This window comes from Schistocerca piceifrons, chromosome 2 (assembly GCF_021461385.2).
Source record: "Schistocerca piceifrons isolate TAMUIC-IGC-003096 chromosome 2, iqSchPice1.1, whole genome shotgun sequence".
NCBI lineage: Eukaryota > Metazoa > Arthropoda > Insecta > Orthoptera > Acrididae > Schistocerca > Schistocerca piceifrons.
Genome location: NC_060139.1, coordinates 726074875 through 726090651, shown reverse-complemented (window position 1 = coordinate 726090651; position 15777 = coordinate 726074875). Strand labels below are relative to the sequence as shown.

Genomic DNA, 15777 nt, shown 5'->3' with positions numbered 1-15777 from the left:
CTGAATGGGGTGTAATCTTTCATATTTACACTTAGCCTGTAAGTCATCCGGTCCAGGGTCTTTTACTCCATTATTTTCTTCTCCTTTTGGAGTACTGGGCAGCCTGGGTGCAGTGGACGTCCGCAATCTCGACATATGGCACTGAAAGTGCAGCAGGAAAGCATGTGCCCTAAGTTCCAGCACTTGAAGCACCACATAGTGGTGCAGCAATAAACGATCACCTTGACCTTTCAGGCAATTGATCACCGTCAAAGGCCAAGATGAAGGCACCAGTAGCAACCCAGTTGTCTTTGGGTACCTTGTAAACGTGCTGGATGAAATTAACACCCCGCCGTTCTAAATTGGCGTGGAGCTCTTTGTCAGACTGCAAGAGGTGGTCACAATGGAAAATAATCCCTTGGACTATGTTGAGGCTTCTATTGGCTACCACAAAATAGGTATAGGACAGACCCACCCCAACTGACTGGATACTGTGCTGGAGATTGGGCGCAGCGAAATCCAATTCGGTCATGGGGGCGAAATATGACAGGCGACAACGGAAGATGACATACTACGAGAAGTGTCTTCACCCAAATAGTTTAATTACAGGTGGAAATGCAAAGCTATGACAAGAGATTCATGATATCGAATGTAAGGGCACTATGAGTAACTCGTGCAACCCGTAAGGAGTCTTTCCCCGCATGGCCTGCATTTCTGTAGAATTTGGAAAGTGGTAGGTCACACCATAGAATGGAACCTGAACTCTTAGGGCCGGAAAGTGAGAGGCTCCTCTAAGTCTCCTCTTAAGACAGGCAGGAATACCTTGGGCCTATTCTAACCCCCATATACACAGGGGAGGGGGGTGGGCATGTATTTGTTACGGATTCATCATAGATGACAAATATCCGATCTTGTGTTAGACTACAGTGCGTAAGCAAACTGCACGTTTAGTTTCGTGTTCGGAAGGTGGTGTGAATATTTACGGCATAGGTGTCTACATTATGCCTCATTATTAGGATGTGTTTATGTTCGAGGACGTTTCATTAAGGACAGACGTACGTGCAGGTGTAATCTGTATGGCAGAGTATTTCTGCATTTTGCTAATAATGATTTAAGTGATACAGGAGCTGGTTCGTAATTTCTGTTTTTCATGCTAATACACCTCGTTAAGTTGAAGACCAGAGAGAGAGAGAGAGAGAGAGAGAGAGAGAGAGAGAGAGAGAGAGAGAGAGATCTTTTCAACAATGGACGATTCAAAATTTTGGGGACTATCTAAGAGGGCGTGTGGGAAAGCAACATCTGAGTTTATGTGAAACGTAATTAAGCTTTTTTGAGGGGTTAATTTTAGTAACGTTGTATATATTTATTCTTCATGTCTACACATTCATTTCTTAAGATTCACAGTGGAGACAGACATTTCTCCCAACGTGAAACCCGTTTTTGATACCGTCACTGTACATTGTTCGACTTTGCTGGCGGAGCCACTACCTCACGTCTGCTTGTGCCGCTTAATTATCGAAGTGAAGTCCTCGAATGTCTTCTTTACGTTCTGGAAACATGAAAATATTATAGGGTCAAGTCGGGCCTGTATGGAGGATGACGACCCAAGGTGTCTGATTTCGCGGATGTCCCAGCGCTGTTGCTTGGTTTGGCATTAGCATGCTGAAGTAGAGGGTGCTAAGTGTGTGGACCGTGTCTTCTGTGTTACAGTATGCTGTTTCTCACTCACCGACATAGTTACGTTTCACGTTAAAATTTGGAGGCCTCCAGTGGCAAAGTGCTTCAAATAGGTAGACGTTACGAATGGAGATTTGGAATGTTACTAACATTGAAGAAGCTGTTGAGTTTTTACATAAATGCGGGGACGTTACTTCACAACACGACCTCATATTTTCAACACAACACCAATTTACGCCACATTTTCCATCACTAAGGTCTTCTCCGGTCCAGCCCTTCCCCCCACCTCCTCCCCTCCCTCGTTGCTAAAACAGAACCATCTGCTTTGTAATTCTGCAGTTTCATTTATTTCTTGAAATTAATCCGGTGGCTGTAGCTATTCACTTTAAGTGCTGGTCTGGAGCAGGTGACAGGATTTAGAATCACTTTGCAAAGATTTCACTAAGGGAGATACCATGGTTATAGTGGGTGGGCCAGGTAATGGTATTGACAGAGATACTGGGTACAGTATAGAGTGTGACCTCGCAATGATTGCATCAGCATCGAAACATACTGGTGTTGAGTTTGTATCTGTTCTCGGGCGCGTTGACCGACCTCATTTGAACTCTTCTGTCAGTGTTCATTTGGAGTTGGAACGGCTACTTATGTCGGGTGCAGTGCCACACATTGGTGTGGTTCCTGTTGATTCTCTCAATAGGTGCGATTATACTAGGCATGGCCTTCAACTAAACAGGAAAGGGAAGTGTAAACTGGCTGGGAAAATACCAGAAAAGTTGAAGGGGGAGGCACTGTCAGGTGTGGGAAATAACGGTCGTTATAGAGTTGAGAAAAGACCATTTTTTAAGGTAGCGAGGACAGAAAGAAACGAAATTTTAAGAGAGGTTATGACTGAGTTTGAGAAAGAAATCAAGAAACATAGTTCTTGGTTATTACTTCAGCATAAACAGCTACTGGTAAAGAATTTTCAACAACAAGCAAATATTTCAACTACCCAATTTGAACTCAGTCTTTATTGCATCAAAATATTCGAGGACTGAGAAATAAAAGTTATGAATTAATTACCTGCATAAACGAATTAGAGTACTCAAACCCAGCTGAAAAATCTGCCTCTTAACATGATGTGAAGACTGACTTAGAACTTAAGTGTTACTGGGTTTAGGTTAGCGTTTCACTTTTGTAGAGCAGAAATGGAGGATGGAGGAGTTGGCAAATTCATCAGGAACTGTCAAATTTAAGAACAGACATTCATAACTTTTTCCTTTAACAGCATATGGAAGCATTAGCAACGAAGTAGAATTTCACAAAAATCCTTCATGATTTTAAGTGTATATCGAGCTCCTGCAGGTAAGTAATCTGTTCATTAACCACCTTAGAAATGTACTTGTCCATTCAACAATCAAAAAGAAATAGTGGTTGCTGGCGGTTTCGATGTAGATTTCCTTGAAGGCTGTCCCAGTGAGAACTTATTTGGGCCACTAACACCATCATTAAACTTAATTCCCACTGTAAAGTTCCCCACTAGGGTAGCCAATTGCTCACAAACAGCCACTGCTAATATCTTTATAGGAAGGTTCAACGAACAATATTCTATATCTACATCTATACTCCGCGAGCCACCTTACGGTGTGTGGCGGAGGGTACTTATTGTACCACTATCTGATCCCCCCTTCCCTGTTCCATTCACGAATTGTGCGTGGGAAGAACGACTGCTTGTAAGTCTCCGTATTTGCTCTAATTTCTCGGATCTTTTCGTTGTGATCATTACGCGAGATATATGTGGGCGGTAGTAATATGTTGCCCATCTCTTCCCGGAATGTGCTCTCTCGTAATTTCGATAATAAACCTCTCCGTATTGCGTAACGCCTTTCTTGAAGTGTCCGCCACTGGAGCTTGTTCAGCATCTCCGTAACGCTCTCGCTCTGACTAAATGTCCCCATGACGAATCGCGTTGCTTTTCGCTGGATCATGTCTATCTCTTCTATTAATCCAACCTGGTGAGGGTCCCATACTGATGAGCAATACTCAAGAATCGGACGAACAAGCGTTTTGTAAGCTACTTCTTTCGTCGATGTCACATTTTCTTAGAATTCTTCCTATGAATCTCAACCTGGCGCCTGCTTTTCCCACTATTTGTTTTATGTGATCATTCCACTTCAGATCGCTCCGGATAGTAACTCCTAAGTATTTTACGGTCGTTACCGCTTCCAATGATTTACCACCTATGGCATAATCGTACTGGAATGGATTTCTGCCCCTATGTATGCGCATTATATTACATTTATCTACGTTTAGGGAAAGCTGCCAGCTGTCGCACCATGCATTAATCCTCTGCAGGTCCTCCTGGAGTACGTACGAGTCTTCTGATGTTGCTACTTTCTTGTAGACAACCGTGTCATCTGCAAATAGCCTCACGGAGCTACCGATGTCAACTAAGTCATTTATGTATATTGTAAACAATAAAGGTCCTATCACGCTTCCCTGCGGTACTCCCGAAATTACCTCTACATCTGCAGATTTTGAACCGTTAAGAATGACATGTTGTGTTCTTTCTTCTAGGAAATCCTGAATCCAATCACAAACCTGGTCCGATATTCCGTAAGCTCGTATTTTTTTCACTAAACGTAAGTGCGGAACCGTATCAAATGCCTTCCTGAAGTCCAGGAATACGGAATCCATCTGCTCGCCAGTGTCTACGGCACTGTGAATTTCTTGGGCAAATAGGGCGAGCTGAGTTTCACATGATCTCTGTTTGCGGAATCCATGTTGGCTATGATGAAGGAGATTTGTATTATCTAAGAACGTCATAATACGAGAACACAAAACATCTTCCATTATTCTACAACAGATTGACGTAAGCGAAATAGGCCTATAATTATTCGCATCTGATTTATGACCCTTCTTGAAAATGGTAACGACCTGCGCTTTCTTCCAGTCGCTAGGTACTTTACGTTCTTCCAGCGATCTACGATAAATTGCTGATAGAAAGGGGGCAAGTTCTTTAGCATAATCACTGTAGAATCTTAAGGGTATCTCGTCTGGTCCGGATGCTTTTCCGCTACTAAGTGATAGCAGTTGGTTTTCAATTCCGATATCGTTTATTTCAATATTTTCCATTTTGCTGTCCGTGCGACGGCTGAAGTCAGGGACCGTGTTACGATTTTCCGCAGTGAAACAGTTTCGGAACACTGAATTCAGTATTTCTGCCTTTCTTCGGTCGTCCTCTGTTTCGGTGCCATCGTGGTCAACGAGTGACTGAATAGGGGATTTAGATCCGCTTACCGATTTTACATATGACCAAAACTTTTTAGGGTTCTTGTTTAGATTGTTTGCCAATGTTTTATGTTCGAATTCGTTGAATGCTTCTCTCATTGCTCTCTCTACGCTCATTTTCGCTTCGTTCAGCTTTTCCTTATCAGCTACGATTCGACTACTCTTAAACCTATGATGAAGCTTTCTTTGTTTCCGTAGTACCTTTCGTACGTGGTTGTTATACCACGGTGGATCTTTCCCCTCGCTTTGGACCTTAGTCGGTACGAACTTATCTAAGGCGTACTGGACGATGTTTCTGAATTTTTTCCATTTTTGTTCCACATCCTCTTCCTCAGAAATGAACGTTTGATGGTGGTCACTCAGATATTCTGCGATTTGTGCCCTATCACTTGTTAAGCAAATATATTTTCCTTCCTTTCTTGGCATTTCTTATTACACTTGTAGTCATTGATGCAACCACTGACTTATGATCACTGATACCCTCTTCTACATTCACGGAGTCGAAAAGTTCCGGTCTATTTGTTGCTATGAGGTCTAAAACGTTAGCTTCACGAGTTGGTTCTCTAACTATCTGCTCGAAGTAATTCTCGGACAAGGCAGTCAGGATAATGTCACAAGAGTCTCTGTCCCTGGCTCCAGTTCTGATTGTGTGACTATCCCATTCTATACCTGGTAGATTGAAGTCTCCCCCTATTACAATAGTATGATCACGAAACTTCTTCACGACGTTCTGCAGGTTCTCTCTGAGGCGCTCAACTACTACGGTTGCTGATGCAGGTGGTCTATAGAAGCATCCGACTATCATATCTGACCCACCTTTGATACCTAACCCAGATTATTTCACATTCGCATTCGCTAATAACTTCACTGGATATTATTGAATTCTTTACTGCTATAAATACTCCTCCACCATTGGCGTTTATCCTATCCTTGCGGTATATATTCCATTCTGTGTCTAGGATTTCGTTACTGTTCACTTCCGGTTTTAACCAACTTTCCGTTCCTAATACTATATGCGCACTATTTCCTTCAATAAGAGATACTAATTCAGGAACCTTGCCCTGTTACAAAATAGTCAATGGCCTCTCAGACCATGACACGCAGTTCCTCCTGTTAAATGTTAATACTGAACAGGATATGAAATCTGTCAAATACGAGCTCAAGAGGGTAATAAACAAAAAATTGCTTATTTTAGGACACTCCCCAGAAACATTCACTGGACTGATGTTTACAGTGCTCATGATATGAATGTAAAATGTAACACTTTTGAAGATAATGTGCTTACCTTATTTCAGCACTGTTTTCCTCCAAAACTAACCAAGGTTAGAGCAAAGTTTACTAAGAGGCCATGGATTACTCAAGGAATAGGTGGTATCTTGTAAAACAAAAAGAAAACTTAATCGGAAAAAGTTCAGTAGATTACAAGAAACACTGCAAAATTTTGAAGACTGTAGTACGAAGACGGCAATTATATTACAAGGGAAAGATAGTCATATTAGGTAACAAAATTAAGACAATATGGGATATAGTGAAGGAGGAGACCAGTAGAACCAGATATGAAGAGGGACAAACAGCATTAAGAGTAAATGATACATTGGTGACGTGTATAGCGTTCTACATCTACATCCATATTGCGCAAGCCACCTGACGGTGTGCGGCGGAGGGTACCTTGAGTACCTCTATTCCAGTACCTCCTATTCCAGTCTCTTATTGTTCGTGGAAAGAAGGATTGTCGGTATGCCTCTGTGTGGATTGTAGTCTATGATTTTATCCTCATGGTCTCTTCGCGAGATATACGTAGGAGGGAGCAATATACTGCTTGACTCTTCGGTGAAGGTATGTTCTCGAAACTTTAACCAAAGCCCGTACCGAGCTACTGAGCGTCTCTCCTGGAGAGTCTTCCACTGGAGTTTATCATCTCCGTAACGCTATCGCGATTACTAAATGATCCTGTAACGAAGCGCGCTGCTCTCCGTTGGATCTTCTCTATCTCCTCCATCAACCGCATCTGGTACGGATCCCACACTGCTGAGAAGTATTCAAGCAGTGGGCGAACAAACTTACTGTAACCGACTTCCTTTGTTTTCGGATTACATTTCCTTAGGATTCTTCCAATGAATCTCAGTCTGGCATCTGCTTTACCGACGATCAACTTTATATGATCATTCCTTTTTAAATCACTCCTAATGCCTACTCCCAGATAATTTATGGAATTAACTGCTTCCAGTTGCTGACCTATTTTGTAGCTAAATGATAAGGGATGTATCTATGTATTCACAGCTCATTACACTTGTCTACATTGAGATTGAATTGCCATTCCCTGCACCATGCGTCAGTTCGCTGCAGATCCTCCTGCATTTCAGTACAATTTTCCATTGTTATAGCCTCTTGATACACCACAGCATCATCTGCAAAAAGCCTCAGTGAACTTCCGATGTCATCCACAAGGTCATTTATGTATATTGTGAATAGCAACGGTCCTATGACAGTCCCCTGCGGCACACCTGAAATCACTCTTACTTCGGAAGACTTCTCTCCATTGAGAATGACATGCTGTGTTCTGTTGTCTAGGAACTCCTCAGTCCAATCACACAATTGGTCTGATAGTCCATATGGTCTTACTTTGTTCATTAAATGACTGGGGGGAACTGTATCGAACGCCTTGCGGAAGTCAAGAAACACGGCATCTACCTGTGAACCCGTGTCTATGGCCCTCTGAGTCTCGTGGACGAATGGCGCGAGCTGGGTTTCACACGACCGTCTTTTTCGAAACCCATGCTGATTCCTACAGAGTAGATTTCTAGACTCCAGGAAAGTCGTCATACTCTAACATAATACGTGTTCCAAAATTCTACAACTGATCGACTTCAGAGATATAGGTCTATAGTTCTGCACATCTGTTCGACGTTCCTTCTTGGAAACGGGGATGACCTGTGCCCTTTTCCAATCCTTTGGAATGCTACGCTCTTCTGGAGACCTACGGTACACCGCTGCAAGAAGGGGCAAGTTCCTTCGCGTACTCTGTGTAAAATCGAACTGGTATCCCATCAGGTCCAGCGGCCTTTCCTCTTTTGAGGAATTTCAGTTGTTTCTTCATCCCTCTGTCGTCTATTTCGATATCTACCATTTTGTCATGTGTGCGACAATCTAGAAAAGGAACTACAGTGCAGTCCTCCTCTACGAAACAGCTTTGGAAAAAGACAATTAGTATTTCGGCCTTTAGTCTGTCATCCTCTATTTCAGTACCATTTTGGTCACAGAGTGTCTGGACATTTTGATTTGATCCACCTACCGCTTTGACGTAAGACCAAAATTTCTTAGGATTTTCTGCAAAGTCAGTACATAGAACTTTACTTTCGAATTCATTGAACGCCTCTCGCATAGCCCTCCTTACACTACATTTCGCTTCGCGTAGTTTTTGTCTGGAAGGCTTTGGCTATGTTTATGTTTGCTGTGAAGTTCCCTTTGCTTCCGCAGCAGTTTTCTAACTCTGTTGTTGTACCACGGTGGCTCTTTTCCATCTCTTACGATCTTGCTTGGCACATACTCATCTCCACTGATCCTCAACACTATCTGTACTTGAGACAAAACTTGTGTGTTGAGCGGTCAGGTACTCTAATCTGCTTTTTGTCACTTTTTCTAAACAGAAAAATCTTCCTAACTTCTTTAATATTTCTATTTAAGGCTGAAATCCTCGATGCCGTAACCGCTTTATGATCGCTGATTCCCTGTTCTGCGTTAACTGTTTCAAATAGTTCGGGGGTGTTTGTCACCAGGTCTAATATGTTATCGCCACGAGTCGGCTCTCTAACTGCTCAAGGTAGTTTTCAGATAAAGCACTTAAGAAAATTTCACTGGATTCTTTGTCCCTGCCACCCGTTATGAACGTATGAGTCTTCCAGTCTATATCTGGCAAATTAAAATCTCCACCCAGAACTGTAACATGGTGGGGAAATCTACTCGAAATATTTTCCAAATTATTATTCAGGTGTTCAGCCACAACAGCTGCTGAGCCAGGGGGCCTACAGAGACATCCAATTACCATGTCTGAGCCTGCTTTATCAGTGACCTTCACCCAAATTATTTCACATTTCGGATCTCCGTCAATTTCCTTCGATACTATTGCACTTATCGCTATAAACACGCCTCCCCCTTTACTGTCCAGTCTGTCTGCGGTACACATTCCAATCTGAGTTTAGGATTTCATTACTGTTTACGTCTGGTTTCAGCCAACTTTCTGTCCCTAGTATTATATGGGCGTTGTGACCGTTTATTACTGAGAGCAGTTCTGGGACCTTTATATAGACGCTCCTACAGTTTACTATTAGCACATTAATATTGTTATTCCCTGTTGCATTTTGCCCACTCTTACCTTGCCAGCGGAAGGCGTCTTGTCGGGCCTAGGGAAGGAATTCTCTAACCTAAAAACCCCCATGTGCACTCCACACGTACTCCGCTACCCTTTTCGTGCACACCTGACCTGTTCAGGGGGCCCTACATTTCTCCACCCGATAGCGGAGGTCGAGAAATTTGCACCCCAGATCTCCACAGAATCGTCTGAGCCTCTGGTTCAAGCCTTCCACCCACTCCAAACCAGAGGACCGCGATCGGTTCTGGGAACGATACTACAAATAGTTAGCACTGATTCCACCCCGCGAACGAGGCTTTCCGCCTTCACCAATTCCACCAACCGCCTGTACGAACTGAGGATGACCTCTCAACCCACACGGCAAGAGCCATTGGTGCTGACATGACCAACAATTTGCAGTCGGGTGCACCCAGTGCTCTCTATCGCTGCCGGCAGTGCCTCCTCCACATCTCTGATGAGACCCACCCGGCAAGCAGACAGAGTGAACTGGCCTCCTTCCCCGACCTTTCCTCTAAGGGGCTCCATCACCCGCCTAACGTTGGAGCTCCCAATAACTAATAAACCCCTCCCCCCGTGTGCCTGCTCGGACCTTGATGAAGGAGCGGCCACATGCCCACTCACAGGCAGAGCGGGCGATGCCACACGGCCAGCCTCCACATTTACCTTCCGCCTCGTGCGCCGCGAACGCCGCTGAACCCGCCACCCCCTTGGGGAGAGGATGGCCCAACCGCGCCCGGTACCCGCGAAGATGTCTCGACAGCAGGGAAAGTGGGTGAAGCATCTAACACCTGGGGGTGTACCATGCGACGCACCAGACTCCCCATTGCCGCTACACTCCGAGGCAGGAGCCTGAAGACGGCTGACCGCGGCCATCAACACGTAACACGTTCAGCTGTTCGCGAACAGTGGCCAGCTCCTCCTGCGTCCGTACACAGCAGTCACACATCCTATCCATCCTAAGAAATCTATTTACTGTAGAGAGTTAATCAACTTAACTAGACTGCTAATTCACTAAAGGTGGCTGATTGTTGACTAAACTGTGGTTGCTAGCCACTTCTTGTAGGAAACAATGAAAATAGCACTACCTGTCTCTGGACTATTGAAAAAACAAACACTAGCACTACTGGCATTATGGCTGACTAAAGGGACTCCCTCTGTATTCAAGACCAAATCTATGGAACACTTACTAGCACTGGACAATTAAAGCTTCCTAAAAGCAAAAACACACGGAAGAAGTGACAAGAAAAATACAGTTAATATTTACATTAAGGTAGCTCACTGCACAGCAGACGTGAAGCAGACGGCAGTTATGACGTTGCTGAACTTTTTAACGAACATTTTGTAACTGTTACTGACAAGATGGGGTTGTCAGGTTCTGTAGATGCTGCTATGGAGTACCTGAGACCAGATATTTCAATATCTTCCATAGTACGAATTTGACCCTCACTACAACAGCAGAAATGATCTCCAGCAGAAAATAGTCGATGATGAAATATCAACAAAGTTAATCAAAGAATGTGGTTCTGCGGTAAGTAACACATTAAGCTGTCTGTGTAACCAGTCGTTTATCACTGGATCATTTCCTGAATGGTTAAAATATGCTGTAGTTAAGCAACTGTTTAAGAAGGGAGATAAAGAAATAGCATCAAATTTCCGTCCAATTTCACTTTTGCAAGCATTCTCAATAATTTTTGAAATAGTAATGTACATTCGGCTTTATAACCATCCTATCTCAAATAACACACTGTCAAAGTCACAGTTCGAATTTCTAAACGGTTCGGATATTGAGAAGGCTATCTACACTTACAGTGAAAATGTGCTTAATTCATTAAATAAAAAATTGCAGGCAACTAGTATATTTTGTGATCTGTCAAAGGCATTTGCCTCTGTAAATCAAAATATCCTTTTACATAAATTGGGATATTATTGTTAACAGGAAATGCTGAAAAATGGTTCAAATCTTTATCTCTGGCAGGAAACAAAGGGCGTTAGGAAAGTGGCATGTATTACGCTATCAGACATCATCGAAGTGGGAACTAATTACATGTGGGGTCCCACAAGGTTCCATTTTAGGGCCCTTTTTCTTATGTGTGTCAATGACCTTTTATGAGTAACATTACCAGGTGGCAAGTTTGTTTTGTTTGCGATGATAAAAAATTGAAATAAATAGCTTATCAAGTGTAGTCTTTGGAGTATCGGCTAATAAAATGTTTGTTGATATTAATCACTGATTCCTAGCCAATTCTTTGTCATTAAACTTTGAAGAAACACTCCACAACCAGTTCAGAATTTGTAAACTGTGTCCCATGAGTATATGCCTAACATATGACAAGGAGATGGAATAGGTGGATCGTGTGAAGTTATTGAGATTACGACTTGATAATAAATTCAACTGGGAGGAGCACACCACAGAACTGCTGAAGCGTCTTAACAAATATCTATTTGCAATGCGAATTGAGTCAGACACAGGGATATAAAAACGGAAAAGTTAGCATATTATGCTGACTTTCATTCCATTAGGTCATATGGCAATACTTTTTGGGGTAATTTATCAAGCCAAGCTAAAGTTTTCCGGACACAAACTCGTGCAGTACAAGTTTTATGTGGTGTCAATTCAAGAACATCCTGCAGAAGCAGGTTTAGGGAACCAGGGATGCTAACTACTGCTTCCCAATATATTTGTTAACGAAATTTGTCATTAAAAATTTAACTTTCAAACCAACAGCTCAATTCATGGAATCAATACTAGAAATAGGAACAATCTTCGCAAGGATTTAAAGTCACCTAGCCTTGTACAAAAAGATGTGCATTATTCTGGGACACACATTTTCAGTAACTTGCCAAGAGGCATAAAAAGCTTAACAACCAATGAAATTCAGTTTAAGAGAAGCCTAAAGGATTTATTGGTGGCCAGCTCTTACTCCATTGATAAATTTCTCAATAGAACCAACTGATCATATATCAGGTGATCAAAAAGTCAGTATAAATTTGATAACTTAAACCACGGAATAATGTAGATAGAGGGGTAAAAATTGACACATGCTTGGAATAACATGGGGTTTTAGTTTTCAAATTTATATTGACTTTTTGATCACCTGGTATATATAACTTCTGCACCATTTCAGTGCAGTAATATGTTCATTGTAAAGAAGTATTGTAGTAATTGTATTACTTGTTTATTACCTTACAAACAAAAAATTTATTTATTTTAAAGTCAGTGCATTAGTGTTTGTAAACGATTGTCATGTAGTATTCATTTAAAAAATGACGTATCATTCCACTTGGAACCTGTGGAATGTACATCAGCTTATTTGTTTCAGTTGTAAATATTTGTCATATTTTATTGTTTTTCTGACATGTTCTACATCCTGGAGGACCTCCTCACTACGGATCATTTGGAATGAAAGAATCTGATCTAAAAAAGGAGACAGTACCACTGTATTGGTTGCTGTGAAGTCCGTACCTCCATGTAGTGGCAGTATCTTCCAAGTCCTGCCAACCATTTGTAAGTACTATATAGAGGAGAAGACGGGATGATCATCAACACAGCTTCTCCACCAGTTGCCAGCAGCTCGTGAACTGCTCTTAAAGGAACGCTGGAAAGAAAGATACTTACGATAACCAACTGTCTTTCAGAACAGACAGAATTAAGTTCAGTAATGCTTTTGACGTAATTGCAAGAGATTTTGAGAACGCTTCCAAGGTAAATACTCTCCACTATTTTGTGTCCCTAAAAGTTCATTACAAATATTTCTTACTTTTAGTATTTCTAGGTTCTTCACAGCTGTGAAGTGATCGTGGGACATATCTCGTGTTTTGAACCAGCAACTGTCACCTTGTCTGAGTCACCAATTGGCTCGCTTTTTGGGAAATTTTGAAGAATGCATGTCAAACCCTACAGGTTGTAACACCGTTATTTTTATCCCGACCTGATCTGAATGAATAGCAGCCCAGTATTTATTATTAACATGACCGTGAACCTAATGGGGCTGGTAATCTGAATTGACTGCTACGGGAGTTTTACCTTGCAGTTAGTCCTGTGCAATACTGAATGTATGGTAATAAGGAACACCATTCCCGCCAACCACTCTGGCGCATCTCGACACACACACTCACTCTCTCTCTCTCTCTCTCTCTCTCTCTCTCTCTCAACACGTCACAATCTATTGTTCGCCCTATCGACCTGTGCCGAGTGCAAAGTTATAGCAAGGGCCTACGGACCCTGTAAAAGGTGACCATCACATAAGGGCCGAAACGTGTGAAATTTGTTTTAGTCACCTCTTACGACAGGCAGGAATACCTCGGGCCTATTCTTACACCCAGACTTGCAGGGGGGATAACGTTAGACCTGTTGCTTTCGCATCGGAAGTGTTATCCGAAGCCCAGTGCAACTATTCACAAACTGAAGTGGCAGTAGCTATTGTGTATGTCGTCACCCAATTTCGCCACTATTTGTATGGCAGAAAATTCTACTTAGTCACGGATCACAAGGCTTTGCAGTCTGATCCGAGGAAATCGGTTCCTGTATGAACTGCCCAAGAATTGCAACGATGGGCTTTGTTGTTTCAACAGTACGAGATTGTGTGTTGTTCGACAGCGCCTTTCGGTTGGCCCTGACAAATTTCCACTTAATCTTGTCACATCGATGCTCAGGATTCTGAATTGCTTCAGTCTTTTCCGCTGAACTATACGAAAATTTCAGCCCACGGGAGATCCTGATTTGGATATTTCGCTCAATTATGTTTACACTTTTTTGCCTCACTCCGTGAATAGCATGAAGAATTCTGTAGTGCACCGAGACTTTGCACGTCGGCATAGCGTCGCTGTACAGAAAGGCGTGGATTTTGTTCAGAATGACAACGGACGGTCACATGTAGTGGTATCTAGCTTTGCAAATAGTGTTGCAATTACTTCACCAAGGACACTGGGGACTGTTCGTACCAAACAGTTATCGCGTCGACAATGTACTTGGCAGGATATGGACGCCCCAATAGAAGAGATGACTGTCATCTATGTGCGGAAACTCAGTCCGGTCCGCCACTGAAGTTCTTTGCTTGGTCGAAGTCGCAATCAATATGGCAATGTGTGCGCACTGACTTTACGTAAACTTTTTGGAACACTAGCAGGTTCACCGTGGCTGACTTGGTTTGCTGTGCCAATGAACTTTGCAACATCACGTAGTATAATTCAGGTGTTGTCTTCGACTTTTTTCCTAGGTTTACTTGAAGTCTTAGTGTCACACGATGGATCTCTGCTCACGTCAGATCAATTTCAAACGTTCTGTGCATGCAATGGCGCGCACACACACACACACACACACACACACACACACACACACACACACACACACACACACACACAAACATTTTGCAATGTTTCTCGCCTCTTATCGTTCGCACCCACAAGACTGAGCATCGCCGGCGGAATTTCTTAACGCCCGCCACCATCGCTCACTGCCTCCCTCCTCAGCATTTGGCACCGCACAAGGCCGCAAGTGCTACTTCGCGCTGCGTGATATTTTCTTTTACAGCGTTTTTAGCGGCAGCAGGCGGTGGTGGGCGCGAGGCGAAATCGTCCATCGACTAGGCGCTTGCAGGTATCTTGTTTCAGGTCTGGATGGTTTGCAGCGCCGCCATCATAATCAACTTCGGTCCTGTCACGTACACTATCTTTCAGTCTCTCTTCCCCCAGGTTCACGGGTACAGAGGACAGCGCGACCGCAGCAGCCGCCGAAGGGTGTCGTCATGACATCGCAGGACGACCCAGTGGAGACAGAACCTTCGCCGCCTCCAACTCCTCTCGTCCTACCTATGGAGCGGGACGTACACAACGCAGCAGTCGCCGCCTTGATCTGGTTCATGGCAGCAGGAGGTGGACGCGTACCTTTCTGGTCGTTTTCAGGGTAAGTTTCCACCAGAGCGCAAGCCAGATGGCGGGGTACGGCCGGAAGGTGGTCGTCAATGAAGTCACAGCTTCCGGCCCATCAGAGCGTCCGCCCTCCTGCATCCCCCGCCGTTGTCGCACGCCGTACGTGACGACGGCCCGTCGCTTTGGGGGAGAGGAATGTTCTGGCGTAACCACCAACGCCGGAACGAAAACAAAAGGTTGGAGAAGGCAGTGAAGAAACGGCGGCCAATGGTGCGCGGAATCTGACCGCGCCGCTCCAGGCGCGCCCCCTACAATAGATGAGCTGCGTATAAACTCATCTCCTACCATCCTCGGTCGCACATAATCTGCCCAAGTCTGCAACGTGATTAGTGCTACGCTCTCAGATCCGTATGGAGTGCTTCCTTGGACACTGTGTGTACCAAGAACTGTTCTGTTCTCACGCCGCCTCTCACTAGCAACATTTGCTGTAAAGAAATTAGAGTTGTCAGTTTGCTTTCTGGAAAGTAAAATACTAATGTTTGTTTGAAATTTTTGTATAGCGTTCCAAAAACGCTGCATCCTGTAGGCGCCCTATTAGTGAGGAGTGGGAAAGA

General features: G+C 43.5%; 1 protein-coding gene across 1 annotated transcript in view; it reads right to left on the bottom strand.

Annotated features, from left to right (window-relative positions):
- LOC124775798 (juvenile hormone acid O-methyltransferase-like) overlaps positions 1 to 15777 on the bottom strand; it is a 178158-nt gene that overhangs the window by 28361 nt on the left and 134020 nt on the right. Inside the window, exon 3 of the mRNA XM_047250629.1 lies at positions 12759 to 12891. Coding sequence (XP_047106585.1) covers positions 12759 to 12891 — 133 coding nt within the window. The remainder of the gene's footprint in view (positions 1 to 12758; positions 12892 to 15777) is intronic.